The sequence below is a fragment of the Melanotaenia boesemani genome, chromosome 22 (genome assembly GCF_017639745.1).
Source record: "Melanotaenia boesemani isolate fMelBoe1 chromosome 22, fMelBoe1.pri, whole genome shotgun sequence".
Lineage (NCBI taxonomy): Eukaryota > Metazoa > Chordata > Actinopteri > Atheriniformes > Melanotaeniidae > Melanotaenia > Melanotaenia boesemani.
In genome coordinates this window covers 4,889,123-4,905,623 of record NC_055703.1, presented here as the reverse complement: position 1 = coordinate 4,905,623, position 16,501 = coordinate 4,889,123, and the positions used below count along the sequence as shown (strand labels likewise).

Below are 16,501 nucleotides of genomic sequence, written 5' to 3'. Positions count from 1 at the left end.
GTCTCTTAATGGTCTTAGCCCACCTTATTTATCTGATTTGCTCCTATCTTATGAGCCCAGGAGACCCCTCAGGTCCTCTGGTACTGGCCTTTTAACTGTTCCCAGAGTAAAAACAAAAACCCACGGTGAGTCCTCCTTTTATTTCTACGGCCCTCGTATGTGGAACAGCCTGCCTGAGGAGGGGAGCACCTAGTGTGGATATTTTTAAAAACAGACTCAAGACCCACCTTTTTAGTTTAGCATTTTAATCATTACTTTTATTATTACTATTGTATTTATTCATTTCTTTAGTCTTAACACACAGGCTGTATTCAGCTTCTATTTATTTATCATTTATGTATTTGTTTTATCATTCTGATTCTCTTATTTCACGGGTTCTCTTATTTTATGGGTCTTAGCAATATTACTTTTATACCCAGGGTTGGTTTTTAGATTGTTTTAGATTTGGTTTTGCAGTTTTTATCTCAGTGTTTCCCCACACCACTAGACCCCAGAATGTATGACAGCGTTTCCTTGGTCCTTTTAACTTGGTCCTTTTAACTTGCTTTTACCCTCTGTGTTGTGTGTGTGTGTTTGATGGGAAGGGGTGGGAGGTGGGCTTGCTGCTCTTGGGTTGGGGTTCTGGGGGATTTTATTCTCTGTATAGCACCTTGAGTTGCTATTTTTAATGTATGAAAGGTGCTATATAAATAAAGTTTTTGATTTGATTTGATTTAAAGCTTTGAACTAAAGAGACTGGACTGTTGTGTCTACCGTGTACAGTTCTGTGTTTTACGTTGGCATGGAGTGGGCAGCTGTTTGTTGGTCTTTGCTGCCCCCATGTGTTGAAACAAGAAGTTACAGTCACCTGATAAATCATGGAACTCCATGAGGCCTTGAAAGCAGCACAGGCTCATCAGTCCAATCATTTCTGTTTATTCACATCTAGAAGGTATGAAATTACATGTACTGTACATTCCCTCGTGTCCATTCTGTTTTTAAGCTCTTCATCACGAGGCCTCTTTTCTCTGCCTCCTGTCTGACATGACATAATCAAAATAAATCAAGTATTTCCGCACAACTACCAGGGCTGTATGTTTAATCCTGGTCTGTACAGAAAGCTGAGACGTGAAGTTACTACACAAGAGTCCGAGTCAGATATGTGTTACTGTGTCGGAGTTAATGTGTCGGGTTAATTCAGTCCATCCTGCAGGACGTAACTTGTGAAAAGTTCATTTCTTTTAAATATTTGCAGTAAAAGTTTATTACAAAAATTAACTGGAAGCATATTCTGACATCCCACGAAGGAATTTCCTTTAATAACTTAAAATCATTCTCACATGGATTATCCCAAACTTTGAACATGTAAGACTGTGATGTGACATTCAGTCCTCACTGACAGACGTCCTCCTCTGGGACAACACCAGCTCCTTCACCCGAGGAGTCAGGGCTGTGAGCTGTGAGCGGACGCTCTGGGCCTCCTCGTCCCGCTCCCCGGCCTCCTCCTGCTTCCTGCCCTGGCTCACCAGCTGCTTCACCACCAGGCTCTGATAGGACGACAGCAGCTGCTGCTGCTCCTGCAAAATAAAGCAAACACTGTTTAACAAGTGATTTTCACATCAACTCTGCAGCAGACGGAGCAGAAAACTGGTCTAAACCATCCTGAGATGAAGCGTTTAGAGCACAATGAAGCTGAGACGCATCTGTTATGGAAGATTTCAACATTTAATGTTTGATGGAAATGTGCATCTGTTTCTACATCTAACAAGATGCTGACGTTTGTTTACTGTGTCACGCAATCTGCAGTCGGCCATGTTCATCTTTCAGCTTCTGCTGGCTTCACATGAGATGTGTGTCCCAATTCAGGGTCTGCACACTTCGAAGTGCGGATTCGTCGGCCACATACGTCATCGCGGTGCGCGAAGTACTGTCCCAATTCACAGAATTTGAAGGACCCTCCGAATCCACCCTTCGAATCCGCACTTCGTTTGGCCTCAAACGAAGGATGCTGGTGATGCATCCTTCACGGCCTCTTTTCTCCCACAATTCAGGACGGTGGTGAATCAGCAACCTCAGAAGAGTCGTATTAAGTTTAAATAAAGTTTTATTTAAAAAAAGTAGGTTTTAACTACACTTTAGTATATACGTTACAAAATCAAGTACATTTAAAGCATGTTTGTTAAATGGTGACATTCGGTAATATTTGATATTCAATTACTTTCAAGGGGTTAATGAAGTGTGTACCAGCTGGAAAACAACAAAGCCGTTTTTCTTTCTTTTGTTTTTCTTTTTTTTTTACTGTTGGTGTTGCCGCTCCGTGTTCAGCGTCTACTGACGTTTCCTACGAGTAATTTCTGAGGTTTAAGTGATTCAACGTCCTGTGTTGTTGCTATGGGAAATTCTTGTAGACTAGGTAGGCTGTCCCATTTCACCAACGTTAAGCAGACTTCGAAGTGTGTACCCTACGGAGGACACTCTGTAGCCTACGTAGTCTGCGCACTTAGAAGTGTGCAGACCCTGAATTGGGACACAGCTACAGTAGCTCTGAACAGAGTAAGCCCCTCACATTACAGCAGCCATTTTACCATATCTTCTACTTTATACTATATAAGCGTGTTGTTTGGGGAAACGTTTATCTGAAGAAAACATGATGATCCCTGGTTGAGATTCTCTATGAGTCTTTTATGTAGCTGTAATAATGAGCTGGGAGGCTGCTACCTCCTGTCTAAACTTCATTCTACTGGAAACGTTGCACTGGTTTGTTTTATTATTAAACCACATCAGCTGCACATGGATATGCTTCCGTTTAGATACACCAGCTCATGTTTGGGCTTTCCTGGTATAACCTGGATAAAATAAAACAATTCTTTGTGTTGTATTAAACTGACAGGTGGATATTTTAATACTTTGGCTGTCCCTGCCCACACCTGTCCCTGTCCACATATACTGTCCACATCTGTCCCTGCCCACACCTGTCCCTGTCCACATCTGTCCCTGTCCACACCTGTCCCTGTCCACATATACTGCCCACACCTGTCCCTGTCCTCACCTGTCCCTGTCCACATATACTGTCCACATCTGTCCCTGTCCACATCTGTCCCTGCCCACACCTGTCCCTGTCCTCACCTGTCCCTGTCCTCACCTGTCCCTGTCCACATATACTGTCCACATCTGTCCCTGTCCACATCTGTCCCTGTCCACACCTGTCCCTGTCCACATATACTGCCCACACCTGTCCCTGTCCTCACCTGTCCCTGTCCACATATACTGTCCACATCTGTCCCTGTCCACATCTGTCCCTGTCCACATCTGTCCCTGTCCACACCTGTCCCTGCCCACACCTGTCCCTGTCCACATATACTGTCCACATCTGTCCCTGTCCACACCTGTCCCTGTCCACATATACTGCCCACACCTGTCCCTGTCCTCACCTGTCCCTGTCCACATCTGTCCCTGTCCTCACCTGTCCCTGTCCACCCCTGTCCCTGTCCACATATACTGCCCACACCTGTCCCTGTCCTCACCTGTCCCTGTCCACATCTGTCCCTGTCCTCACCTGTCCCTGTCCACCCCTGTCCCTGTCCACATATACTGCCCACACCTGTCCCTGTCCTCACCTGTCCCTGTCCACATATACTGTCCACATCTGTCCCTGTCCTCACCTGTCCCTGTCCACATATACTGCCCACACCTGTCCCTGTCCTCACCTGTCCCTGTCCACACCTGTCCCTGTCCACATATACTGTCCACATCTGTCCCTGCCCACACCTGTCCCTGTCCACATATACTGTCCACACCTGTCCCTGTCCACACCTGTCCCTGTCCTCACCTGTCCCTGTCCACATATACTGTCCACATCTGTCCCTGTCCTCACCTGTCCCTGTCCACATATACTGTCCACATCTGTCCCTGCCCACACCTGTCCCTGTCCTCACCTGTCCCTGTCCACATATACTGTCCACATCTGTCCCTGCCCACACCTGTCCCTGTCCACATATACTGTCCACACCTGTCCCTGTCCACATATACTGTCCACATCTGTCCCTGTCCTCACCTGTCCCTGTCCACACCTGTCCCTGTCCACATATACTGTCCACATCTGTCCCTGCCCACACCTGTCCCTGTCCACACCTGTCCCTGTCCACATCTGTCCCTGCCCACACCTGTCCCTGTCCACATCTGTCCCTGTCCACACCTGTCCCTGTCCACATATACTGTCCATATCTGCCCCTGTCCACACCTGTCCCTGTCCACATATACTGTCCACACCTGTCCCTGTCCACATATACTGTCCACATCTGTCCCTGTCCACACCTGTCCCTGTCCACACCTGTCCCTGTCCACATATACTGTCCACATCTGTCCCTGCCCACACCTGTCCCTGTCCACATATACTGTCCACATCTGTCCCTGCCCACACCTGTCCCTGTCCACACCTGTCCCTGTCCACATATACTGTCCACACCTGTCCCTGTCCACATATACTGTCCACACCTGTCCCTGTCCACATATACTGTCCACACCTGTCCCTGTCCACATATACTGTCCACATCTGTCCCTGCCCACACCTGTCCCTGTCCACATATACTGTCCACATCTGTCCCTGCCCACACCTGTCCCTGTCCTCATATACTGTCCACATCTGTCCCTGTCCACATCTTTCCCTGGCCACATATACTGTCCACATCTGTCCCTGCCCACACCTGTCCCTGTCCACATCTGTCCCTGTTCACACCTGTCCCTGTCCACATATACTGTCCACACCTGTCCCTGTCCACATATACTGTCCACACCTGTCCCTGTCCACATCTGTCCCTGTCCACACCTGTCCCTGTCCTCACCTGTCCCTGTCCACATATACTGTCCACATCTGTCCCTTTCCACATCTGTCCCTGCCCACACCTGTCCCTGTCCTCACCTGTCCCTGTCCTCACCTGTCCCTGTCCACATATACTGTCCACATCTGTCCCTGTCCACATCTGTCCCTGTCCACACCTGTCCCTGTCCACATATACTGCCCACACCTGTCCCTGTCCTCACCTGTCCCTGTCCACATATACTGTCCACATCTGTCCCTGTCCACATCTGTCCCTGCCCACACCTGTCCCTGTCCACATATACTGTCCACATCTGTCCCTGTCCACACCTGTCCCTGTCCACATATACTGCCCACACCTGTCCCTGTCCTCACCTGTCCCTGTCCACATATACTGTCCACATCTGTCCCTGTCCTCACCTGTCCCTGTCCACACCTGTCCCTGTCCACATATACTGCCCACACCTGTCCCTGTCCTCACCTGTCCCTGTCCACATCTGTCCCTGCCCACATCTGTCCCTGTCCTCACCTGTCCCTGTCCACCCCTGTCCCTGTCCACATATACTGCCCACACCTGTCCCTGTCCTCACCTGTCCCTGTCCACATATACTGTCCACATCTGTCCCTGTCCTCACCTGTCCCTGTCCACATATACTGCCCACACCTGTCCCTGTCCTCACCTGTCCCTGTCCACATATACTGTCCACATCTGTCCCTGTCCTCACCTGTCCCTGTCCACATATACTGTCCACATCTGTCCCTGCCCACACCTGTCCCTGTCCTCACCTGTCCCTGTCCACATATACTGTCCACATCTGTCCCTGCCCACACCTGTCCCTGTCCACATATACTGTCCACACCTGTCCCTGTCCACATATACTGTCCACATCTGTCCCTGTCATCACCTGTCCCTGTCCACACCTGTCCCTGTCCACATATACTGTCCACATCTGTCCCTGCCCACACCTGTCCCTGTCCACATATACTGTCCACACCTGTCCCTGTCCACATCTGTCCCTGCCCACACCTGTCCCTGTCCACATCTGTCCCTGTCCACACCTGTCCCTGTCCACATATACTGTCCATATCTGCCCCTGTCCACACTTGTCCCTGTCCACATATACTGTCCACACCTGTCCCTGTCCACATATACTGTCCACATCTGTCCCTGTCCACACCTGTCCCTGTCCACACCTGTCCCTGTCCACATATACTGTCCACACCTGTCCCTGTCCACATATACTGTCCACATCTGTCCCTGTCCTCACCTGTCCCTGTCCACACCTGTCCCTGTCCACATATACTGTCCACATCTGTCCCTGCCCACACCTGTCCCTGTCCACATATACTGTCCACACCTGTCCCTGCCCACACCTGTCCCTGTCCACATCTGTCCCTGTCCACACCTGTCCCTGTCCACATATACTGTCCACACCTGTCCCTGTCCACATATACTGTCCACATCTGTCCCTGTCCTCACCTGTCCCTGTCCACACCTGTCCCTGTCCACATATACTGTCCACATCTGTCCCTGCCCACACCTGTCCCTGTCCACATATACTGTCCACATCTGTCCCTGCCCACACCTGTCCCTGTCCACATCTGTCCCTGTCCACACCTGTCCCTGTCCACATATACTGTCCACACCTGTCCCTGTCCACATATACTGTCCACACCTGTCCCTGTCCACACCTGTCCCTGTCCACATGTACTGTCCACACCTGTCCCTGTCCACATATACTGTCCACATCTGTCCCTGCCCACACCTGTCCCTGTCCACATATACTGTCCACATCTGTCCCTGCCCACACCTGTCCCTGTCCTCACCTGTCCCTGTCCACATATACTGTCCACATCTGTCCCTGTCCACATCTTTCCCTGGCCACATATACTGTCCACATCTGTCCCTGCCCACACCTGTCCCTGTCCACATCTGTCCCTGTCCACACCTGTCCCTGTCCACATATACTGTCCACACCTGTCCCTGTCCACATCTGTCCCTGTCCACACCTGTCCCTGTCCACATATACTGTCCACACCTGTCCCTGTCCACATCTGTCCCTGTCCATGTGTTGCACCACTGTGAGAGTGTGAACATTTCTTTAGTCCAGGTTAAATGCTGATGAGGGACCTTTTGATTTAATCAGTGTGTTAATCTGGATGTAAATAATGTGGCTGCAGCATTTTATGCTTGTTGGGTAAAATGTTGATGTCTGAGGTTTTAGTTAAAACTCCATGTGGAGTGTGTGTGGATGTGTTTCTGTTCCCATGGTAATGACACGGCTTATTTTCCTGCATGAAATATTTGGTGGGTCCTGCTGAGCCAAACATTTCTCCACCGGTGGGCTGCTGCATGATAAAGTTTGGGAACCCCTCCTAAAGTTGGACAGTCTCTAAGCTGAGAAGACTTTTTAGTTTTCAGGTGAACTTGCTGTTGACCACTTCATGTTTTTGTAGTGAATATTGCTGTTGGTGTATTAAATGTACTACGGTAAACTTGCATGTTATTTATCTCAACAGAAGATCATCATTAATATAAGAGTCCTGCTTTGACTTTTGTATCGAACCTCTTGACGAGAAGAGAGAAACACTGGACTAGTGATTTGTAGTTTTATGTGATTATTGGTCTAGAACAATGAGCTTTAGGGATTATTAAGTCCATGTGTGTGTATGTACACTTGCACAAGTGTGAGCATATGCATGCAGTATATGTGCTGGGGTGGCCTGAGTGAGTGTAACTCCTGGCCTGACTTTGTGTCCCAGTCAGGCCCTGAAGTCATCGGAGGATGAGGACCTGACTGAAGACCTCTGGAACTTTGCTTCGTTTCACTTAAGCTCCACGAACCTTTGACCAGATAACCTCGTCTACATGTTGGTTTCATGCTTTTATGGAGGTTTTTGTCTCCTGCAGCACATTTCCAAAGGGTTATACACTATAAAATGTAAAAATGAATTTGGAGAGAAAATTCCTTCATTTTTCCCGTGCTCCATCATCATCTACTCTAACACAGAGGTACCTGCAGTGATGCTTCCACCTCTGATTAAATCTCAGAAGTGGTGGCTTTATTTTGATACCAGGATGGTTTACACAGAGTTTGGAACTATAGAGAGAAATTCAACTATTTTTGGATCATGTCCTCTTCAAGCAGAAACCACAAAAAGACTCTTGGGGCCTAAGAGGTCATGAGACAAAGCGTTTAAACCACCATGAAGCACAAACACATCTGTTACCTTAGATTTTAACACTGAATGGAAATGTACATCTAACCAGATGCTGAGGTTCATGTTTACTTTTCAGCTTCTTCTGGGTTCACATGAGATGTGTCACTTCATACTTTCATTTGTTTTAACACAACACGGTCAGACAAAGCTTCATCTAAGACACCTCATGATGATCCTACAACACCAGGAAGTTGTGTGTCGCTGCGGTTTCTGGCAGTAGACACGGTGACAAGTGTCAGACCTACTGTGGGTATCCGGCCCGTGAGCGTGCCGATGACCTGAGGCACGCAGCGGCCCGGGGCGTGCAGCATGCAGTGGGTGCTGGCCTGAAACAGCAGCACGCTGGTCAGGTGGAGGACCAGAGCTGGATCCTCCGTGTCCTTCAGCTGCTCGGTGAGAGCCTGGCGGTGCAGGAACAGAGCCTGTCTGGATGAAAGCACGCCCACACACCGTTACCTTCTAACTGCAGCACGGCAGAAACTTAGTAAAAACATTTTCATTACCTCTCCTTCTTCTTGTCGCCCTTCTTCAGCATGAATCCACACACTTCAGCACACGACTCCAGGTTTGACAGAAAGTCTTCAAGCATCTGAAACAAACAGAAGATGTTTCAGAAAGTCTCGATGGTTGCCAACCGTTATCTGGTTATGCTGAGGATGAAGAAATAAAAAAACAGGTTAGTTCCAAATGAAAATATTATTTATTGTTAACTGGTTGCAGCTAAGGTTTGAGTCCTATCTAAAAGACAGGGTCTACTTTGTGTCTATAGGTAACTAATCTGAGGGAACTAAAGCGTCCCGCTCGGCTGGAATGAAGGACTTTCCACACTGACTGCTACACGCTGGCAGCAGACTGGCACCTTATTTATCTGGATGGGTTTCAGAACGTGGAAGTTTTTTTCACAATGACACAACATGTTCTACTGGTTGGGGTTCGTATTAATATCATCTCTCTTTTTCCTGAAAATCCTGTTTTTCCCCAAGTGTGTGCTCTTAGGAGAATTAATATGGAATGTGTCTTTCAGCATTGATCTGCACATCACTATTATTTATTCTTCTCATATCATTTCTTAGGTAAAAGCATAGACCTGTTCTTACATACATTTATTTGTTTCACCGGCACACCGGTGCGAATGCAGCCCACCGGGAATCCTCCCGAACCTCCCGATTAGCCGGCATTGCTCTTGACGTGTATTTGAGCATGAGATATGGGAGATTTGGCGTGACAGCGTGAGAAGCCACTCAAATGCGTGAGTTTTACGGCCAGTGTGTGAGAGTTGGAAGGTATGCATTATTTAGCTAGATTAAACATGGCAGTAGCTTAGCTGTAAACTTATAAAGGGAACTCATTAAGGTTTAATTGTAGGGGTCAAAATGACTGATTGTAACTGCTCTGGTAGTTTCAGAATAATGGTATTCGAGTCTTAAAAAGAGTCCAAATGCGGTAATTATGTTAGCGGAGCTGAGAAAGTTGAGCTTTACACAGATAAAGTCTTACTGCCGGAAAGCTAAGCTTACTTTTCCGTTCAGGGAGCTGTGCAGCTTCATCAGAGGTCCTCTGGTCTCCTCGGACAGTTTTCCCAAAATCTTCAGTCTGACCTGAGATGGCAAATCAGAGACATTCAACACTTTTCAGTCAACATCAGCTACAAATCACTTCAGCCATGACACGGAGATCAGTTCATCTACAACACTGAGTACAGAAAAGCATGCAGAAGTTCTTACATCTGATTGGACTTTTATTTACAAACGGATGAGTTAGAAAAAAATTCACCCCCCTCACAGTTGTCATGAAGGTAAACTTAACCTTTTAATCCTAAAATGTTTTTTTGTACCAGGCTTTTAACATGTTTATTTCTGCTGTGAAGTTGGTCTTTTTAACATGGGAGTCTATGGGGATTTGCTCTGTTTTGGAGCCCCTAGTGGACGTGGGGGGAACTGCAATGCTTTGCACTTCCACACAGGCTTCACATTTTACAGGTTGCCGCTTGGTTACGTGTCACCTGCTACTTTCTGGATTCAGGATCTGGATCATTGTGATCCTGGATCACAATGATCCAGATCCTGAATCCTCTCAATCTGCATAGAAACAAGTCACATTCCTCACTGCTCCACCCTTCTCTGACTTGGGGTTGGAAACATGACCTGAGCTTTCAGGCTGCTGAGAGGAGATGCAGAAACAGACCTCGGTGGTGATGGTGCTGGTATTCTCCACGGACATCATCAGGTCAGCAGCCAAGAAGTTGACCAGGATGTTGGTGACGTCGGTACACACAGTCTTCAGGACATGCTTGATGATGTTGACCTGCGTCTCATCTGCACAACATTGGAAAAACATTTTGTTTTTAACCCTTTAATGACATATGGCTCAAAACCTGTTTAACATAATCTGATATTTGTCTGCTGCACCCTGGTGGACGCATTAATAATACAATAGTGCACTACAATCATTTAGATATCACATGATAATAAACAGTAAATATACAAACCTTTTTATTCATTATTTTTTACGTTTGTGAAACAACACATGAAGAGTTCAGATAAAAAAATGTGAATTTTCTCCCTGTTTGTTCTTGGCTCAGACTTTAAAGTGTTAAAAACAAACTTTAGTTAGTAAATAAAGTAGACGGAGGAGAATTTACCAGAGAAGAACTTGGTGCTTTTTTCAAACAGTCGGACGTTGCTGTACAGGTTGGAGATCTCCTCCTGGAGGTCCTTCATGCTCTTCTTCTTATTGGTCCCTGACGGAGAGCTGGTGGATGACATGAACACCGTCCGCAGCACCTCCTGATAGGTTTTAGCCAGAGGCCTGCGGAGACGTTGACAGGACCGATTGCTGCGTGTTTGTTTTGGAAAAGTGTCAGGAACAGAAAACAGACTTCAGACAGGAAGCTGTGTGTTACCTCACTAACTGCTCTGCCAGCTCAGAGAGGATTTCTTCTGGGCAGTCACTCACCCTCTCCTCTAAAACTGAGAATATCTCCTCCTGGGTCATAAATGGAGCTTCAATCTGTTTGCTGCGATCTTGGCAAAAGTAAAATACAAGCTAATTAGTCTCACTGGGATACTTCAGATACCTTTGTCTTCCACAAAGAACAAAGCCTAACAACCCAGAGGAGAAGTTCCCTGCCGAGCATCCATTACTCTCTCGTTACGACAGAAGGCCTCACTGAGCAGCTTTAATGTGCACACAGAGACATTATGTCCTTGTGAAGATGAAATGGCTCTGTGGCCCATTGCATACTTTGCTGTGAAGGTCCGGTTTCGTCATCGCTTTCTTCGTCTCTCCTCCCCTTCTTCTTGGTTTTACGAATGCGGATCTCTCGGGCGTTTCCTCCTCCTCCTGCTTTCACACTTCCACTGCCCTCTGTGGGACACAGACAGCATGATGAAGACCATCACACAGCTCAGACCACAAGTTTAAACTCGCTGTTGAGGCAGGTTTTCAGATATAACTTAAGAACAGGTGAAGTACTGCCAGTTGCAGGGGTGATGGTAATCTGGCACCATGCCGGAATTGAAGCATGTGGCAATTAAAGATGGGAGAAAAAAAAATGTGAAATACACGAATGCAAAGAAAAAAAAACAACTGCTGAACGGAGACCTTGTGCTCTCAACTACTCATCATTTAACTGATTTTGTTTCTCCAAATGCTTTCCCTCTGTCGTTGTCAATGGCACTTCTGTGCTTTTCTGCAACTATTTTGGCTTCGTAGCTGCAAGGGATGAAACTGTAACGTCGGCTCCAAATTAGTCTATTAGTGTAGTTTATGGTAAGCCTCAGAAAAAAAAGAGCCAGATTCCTGTTTCTGGACATTATTCTTTAGAAAACTGACATATGCCACAAGCAGAAAACGTTTTGTCACAGGATGTTGACAATAAAAAATAGTTGGCAACAAATTTACCCATCGACTAATGTCAGCAAAAAAGAACAACAACAAAAAAAAAACCTACTAAGAGAGACATCGTCTTATTCTCTTATCTCTGCTGAGAGCTGCACATGCGCAATAAAGTCCACCAGGGGAAAAATATGGCGGCCAAGCAGGGAACAAAACGACGGCAGAGGACGTCAAAAGTCTGAAATAACTTCACATTAAACTTACAAAATAAATTAAGTACATGTGAGATTTGTAAACCTTGCGTACCATGAAGTACATCAGCAATGCTCGAACATTTAAAGAGGAGGCACGTCGGACTTACAGAACAACCTCATGCAAAATTTCAAAGCTGAAAGTAAAATAGGAGCCTTTTATAATATTCATGATATACATAATCCGATTGGTCGACTAGTCGTTTTAATAGTCGGTGAATATTCATCCATCAGAATAGTCATTAGTTGCAGCCCTACTTCTAATGTAAAGTTTAATCTTAGAGTTTAGAGAAAACCACTGCCACAATAAAAGACACATCGTGGCCAGACACAGCAGTCTAACCTAACACCAGCTCAGAGTAACTGCTAACGGTAGGACTATGGCAGCTGGTCCTAGCGTCGAGGAGCAGTTTGAAAGGGATACTGCCGCTGCAACTGAGGAATCCGGAACAACTTTAACAGTAATACTGCCAGCTATCTGGATGAAAACCCAGAAGACCGCGACTGAAAACGTAAGGAGAGACGTTACGGCCTGTGCAGAAAGAGACACACAGGTAGAAACGAGAATCTCAACAACAGAGCATATAACTGAGGTCCAAGAAAAGGTGAATAATCCAGAAGAAAAAAACAAAGATTTGGAAGAAAAAATATTGTGAAATACTGTGAAATAGTTTTTAATACATTTTGTGATGCAATCGAAAAATTAACATAAATTTAGAAAGAATGGTCATTTAGACTATATTAATGTGTCCAACTACTGAATGAAAGGCCATTTTCTGGCATTCTGGGGTTAAAATAATTTTCCCTGAAAAGTTCTGTGAACACTTCAAATATCTGAGATGGGATGAAACCCTGAAAGGCTGAGGTCTTTGAGACCTGTCAGTCAGCTGCTATGCTGACGGGAAACGGCTTACCTTTTCTTCCATTTAACGTCTCACCAAACAGTGAGAAACAGAATTTATCTCCAAGGAATGGTTGTAAATGAAAAAACATCCTCTGCATATAGTGAAACTTCCTGTTCTCTCCCTCATGACATTGTGGTCATTTGAGCATATTTCTCTGAGCTAAAGTTATTAACTTAATCCTTCAAATAAAACCTTCACAGAGCAAAAAAGACTTGATCCTGTTAGACGCTGCCTAGCTAGTAATTTTCATCATGAGGCTATTAATGTGTGTTGTCTTTTGTCAGGAACAGGAAAAATCAGTGTGCACTGGAACAAACCTGCAGCCTTCTTCCTCCGCTCTGCTTCTCTCTTCTCCTTTTTGGAAAGTCCTGAGCTCTCCATCATAACGGATGCTTGCTTCAGATCCTCTTCAGTAACAAGAAACACCGGATTGTTCTTGACCTCCTGATGAGAACATTGTTAAAGATATATAAACATTACACCTTCAGATCCACACTGGTGTTTTATTCTTCTTCATTCTAACATAGAAAGCTGCACCTTTTGAGCCTTCTGCTGCATGGCCTCGTCAAATAAAGACAGACAGTTACTGATGAACTTCTCACTGACTACAGCGGTGCCTCCAATCATCCTGGCAGAGGACTGGATATTAGTGTTCCTCATGGCCTGGTTGATGAGCATCCCAACGTCCTCCATCGACAGGCAAGTGGGCAGAATGGGCTAAAGCAAACAGGGCGAGAGCCCGTGAGAACATGACCAAACCTGCAGCTTATTTAAAGAAAACAAAAATGGGTTTACACGAAAAGAGCTGTGCTGACCTGAAGGTCAGCCCACGTGGCCGAGTTAACAGCCTCCTCCACAGTAGCCTCCACCTGGTCCACCAGAGTCTGACCAACACATGCTCCTCTGAGGAACAGCAGCTTGTTGGATTTAAAGCGCTTCTTAATGTAGCTGGAAGGATCAGGGATCCCGAGTCTCACTAACGCATCAAACTCTGCAGAAGGAAGAAAATATCAGTTCCACTAAAGGAATTTTCCTTTACATGTCTCGGGACAGATCTGCAACAAAAATCTGCAACAGGGTTTTAATTCAGACGAATTTAAACATCTCTTAGAAGTGCCAATAACTGAGCGCTAAGCAACTCAGCTCCAATCTGAAATGAAAACTCCCATATGAATGCTCATGTATTCATCTATCAGGAACACAAGATGTGGTGAGCATGCACAAATGTGATTTATGTTGTAAATTGCCTTTTAGACTTTTAAATGATGTCATTTCCACATTACTGTATAACATGAGCTGAGTTTACTGGATGCTGAGGAAGCAGCAACAGAAAGCATCAGTATCAGTGACGTTGTGCAGCCTGCAACAGAAAAACAACAACAAAAGCGACTCATGTCCAAATAAGAAACATGTTTCAAACATCTACACAAGATGCAGGCTACACAAAATACACTGTACACCAAAGGAAAACGAGAAGTGCAACTGGAAACTATTAGAAGACGATATTTGGGAAGATCTCTGTGCAACTTGCTAAAGAGACTCAACAGCCAAATGTGGAAAGAATTCAACTGGAAATGAACAACCAGAAACTTCATACCCTTCTAGTCATCCCTACACTTCTGAAAACCTTGACTGAAGTTTTGCTGGAGAAAATGTGGGAAGTTTGGAGACCTGGGATTATCCCTTAATCCAAGAATTATCGGAAAAATGTTGAGGCAGAAACAGACTTCCAGAGAGGCTGGTGACCAGTATGATGTTGCTATGAAACCAAAGTGTACCCTGCTTGCTTCAGGACTGGACATCCGGGAGCAACGATGTTCCCACCACTCAGACCTGTCTGCACATGTTAGAGACACGCTGCAAGAACACAACTGAACCTCATGAAGGGAAATGTTTGCAGGAATTTCCCACAACTGCTAAATGTGCAGGATTCAGAGAAATCCTTGGAAGGTACATCATGGCTGCACCTTGCAGGTAAGTTTGTCATTACTGGATTTCTATGAATTCTTACTGGGTGGCGTTTCTCTGTGTTGCTTTATTGTTCTGATTGATCAGTGCAGTGTTATATCCCCATGTATCCCCTTTAATATAATTTCCTCAAAGCTCTCACTATGTTAAAGAGAAAAAAAACAAACAAAAAAAACATACCTAAATACCCATTTTGCTGGAGGAAAGCGTCCACCCAGGCGTTCTGTGTTTTGGCGTAGATATCGGGGATGTAAACTGCTTTGTCCTGTCGGCCACCAACCACACTTCCTTTCAGACGTCCAGTGTTCACCAACTCTTCCAAGACAGCTGGCAACGAGGAAAACATCTAATATTTCAGTACAGTGTGGTGTGTTTTATCCATCTGTGATAAAAACAAAGAGGACGGTTCTTCTTACAGTACAAAAGATGTTCCTGAAAAGCAAACTTTCCATCATGCTGCTGACAGGCGTCGGCCTGCAGGACAAAGAAAAGCAGGATATTCAAGGCTGAGAATAAGACCAACAATAAATACAGCACATGTGGTGTGAAATCTTTATTTATATCAGCGTTTCATCCATTAATGACAAAGTCCATGTTTGTTAGTCTTGGTGTTTTTCTCCTGAAAATAAAACAGCGTACAGGCTGATGGTCACATTCAAAACAAAATAACACAGCAAGGCCAGGACCCATCTAAGCCCTCCAGAGGTGACTGGTATCCAGCTAACAGATTCTCACATCAGACCATTTAAGTCCTGCAAATCTTGATTTGGGACTTTAAAAAGCATCCATTGTCTTCTCTACAGTCCAGTGTTTGCCTGTCCTCACACCACAGCTGTCCAGGTCCATCCTATAAGCCCTAATGTTTGAGCAGGTCTGGTCTGATCAGGGGTGTTGCTAGATGTAAGGCTTTAGAATAAACAACAACAACAACAATAATAATAACAACAATAATAATAATAATAAAAATGTGCTATCAAACTAAAGTAAAACATAAATAGAGAATTAATAATCTAGTCAGATTATAAATCAATGTTGATTTAAGACTGAGACGTTTCACCATGTGATGGAAAATATGAGCTGATAGTGAATCTGATGCAGCAACACATCTGTAAAAAGTAGTTCCAGGGTGATGTTCAGCACGGTGTAAAAAGTAGTTCCAGGGTGATGTTCAGCACGGTGTAAAAGTAGTTCCAGGGTGATGTTCAGCCCGGTGTAAAAAGTAGTTCCAGGGTGATGTTTCAGCACGGTGTAAAAAGTAGTTCCAGGCTGTGTTCAGCATTGGTGTAAAAAGTAGTTCCAGGGTGATGTTCAGCATGGTGTAAAAAGTAGTTCCAGGGTGATGTTCAGCATGGTGTAAAAAGTAGTTCCAGGGTGATGTTCAGCATGGTGTAAAAAGTAGTTCCAGGGTGATGTTCAGCACGGTGTAAAAAGTAGTTCAGCAGGTGTAGTAGTTCCGGTGGTGTTCAGCATGGTGTAAAAAGGTAGTTCCAGTGGTGATGTTCAGCACGGTGTAAAAAGTAGTT

General features: G+C 45.4%; 1 protein-coding gene across 1 annotated transcript in view; it reads right to left on the bottom strand.

Moving 5' to 3' along the window:
* Positions 1–781: 781 nt before the first annotated feature.
* LOC121634199 (E3 UFM1-protein ligase 1-like) overlaps positions 782–16,501 on the bottom strand; it is a 17,769-nt gene continuing 2,049 nt past the window's right edge. Inside the window, 14 exon segments of the mRNA XM_041976713.1 lie at positions 782–1,556; positions 8,263–8,443; positions 8,521–8,606; positions 9,535–9,615; positions 10,202–10,332; positions 10,659–10,825; positions 10,920–11,040; positions 11,261–11,383; positions 13,328–13,454; positions 13,548–13,727; positions 13,826–14,001; positions 15,159–15,305; positions 15,395–15,430; positions 15,433–15,452. Of these exon segments, the coding sequence (XP_041832647.1) occupies positions 1,365–1,556; positions 8,263–8,443; positions 8,521–8,606; positions 9,535–9,615; positions 10,202–10,332; positions 10,659–10,825; positions 10,920–11,040; positions 11,261–11,383; positions 13,328–13,454; positions 13,548–13,727; positions 13,826–14,001; positions 15,159–15,305; positions 15,395–15,430; positions 15,433–15,452 (1,768 nt within the window). The 3' untranslated portion in view covers positions 782–1,364.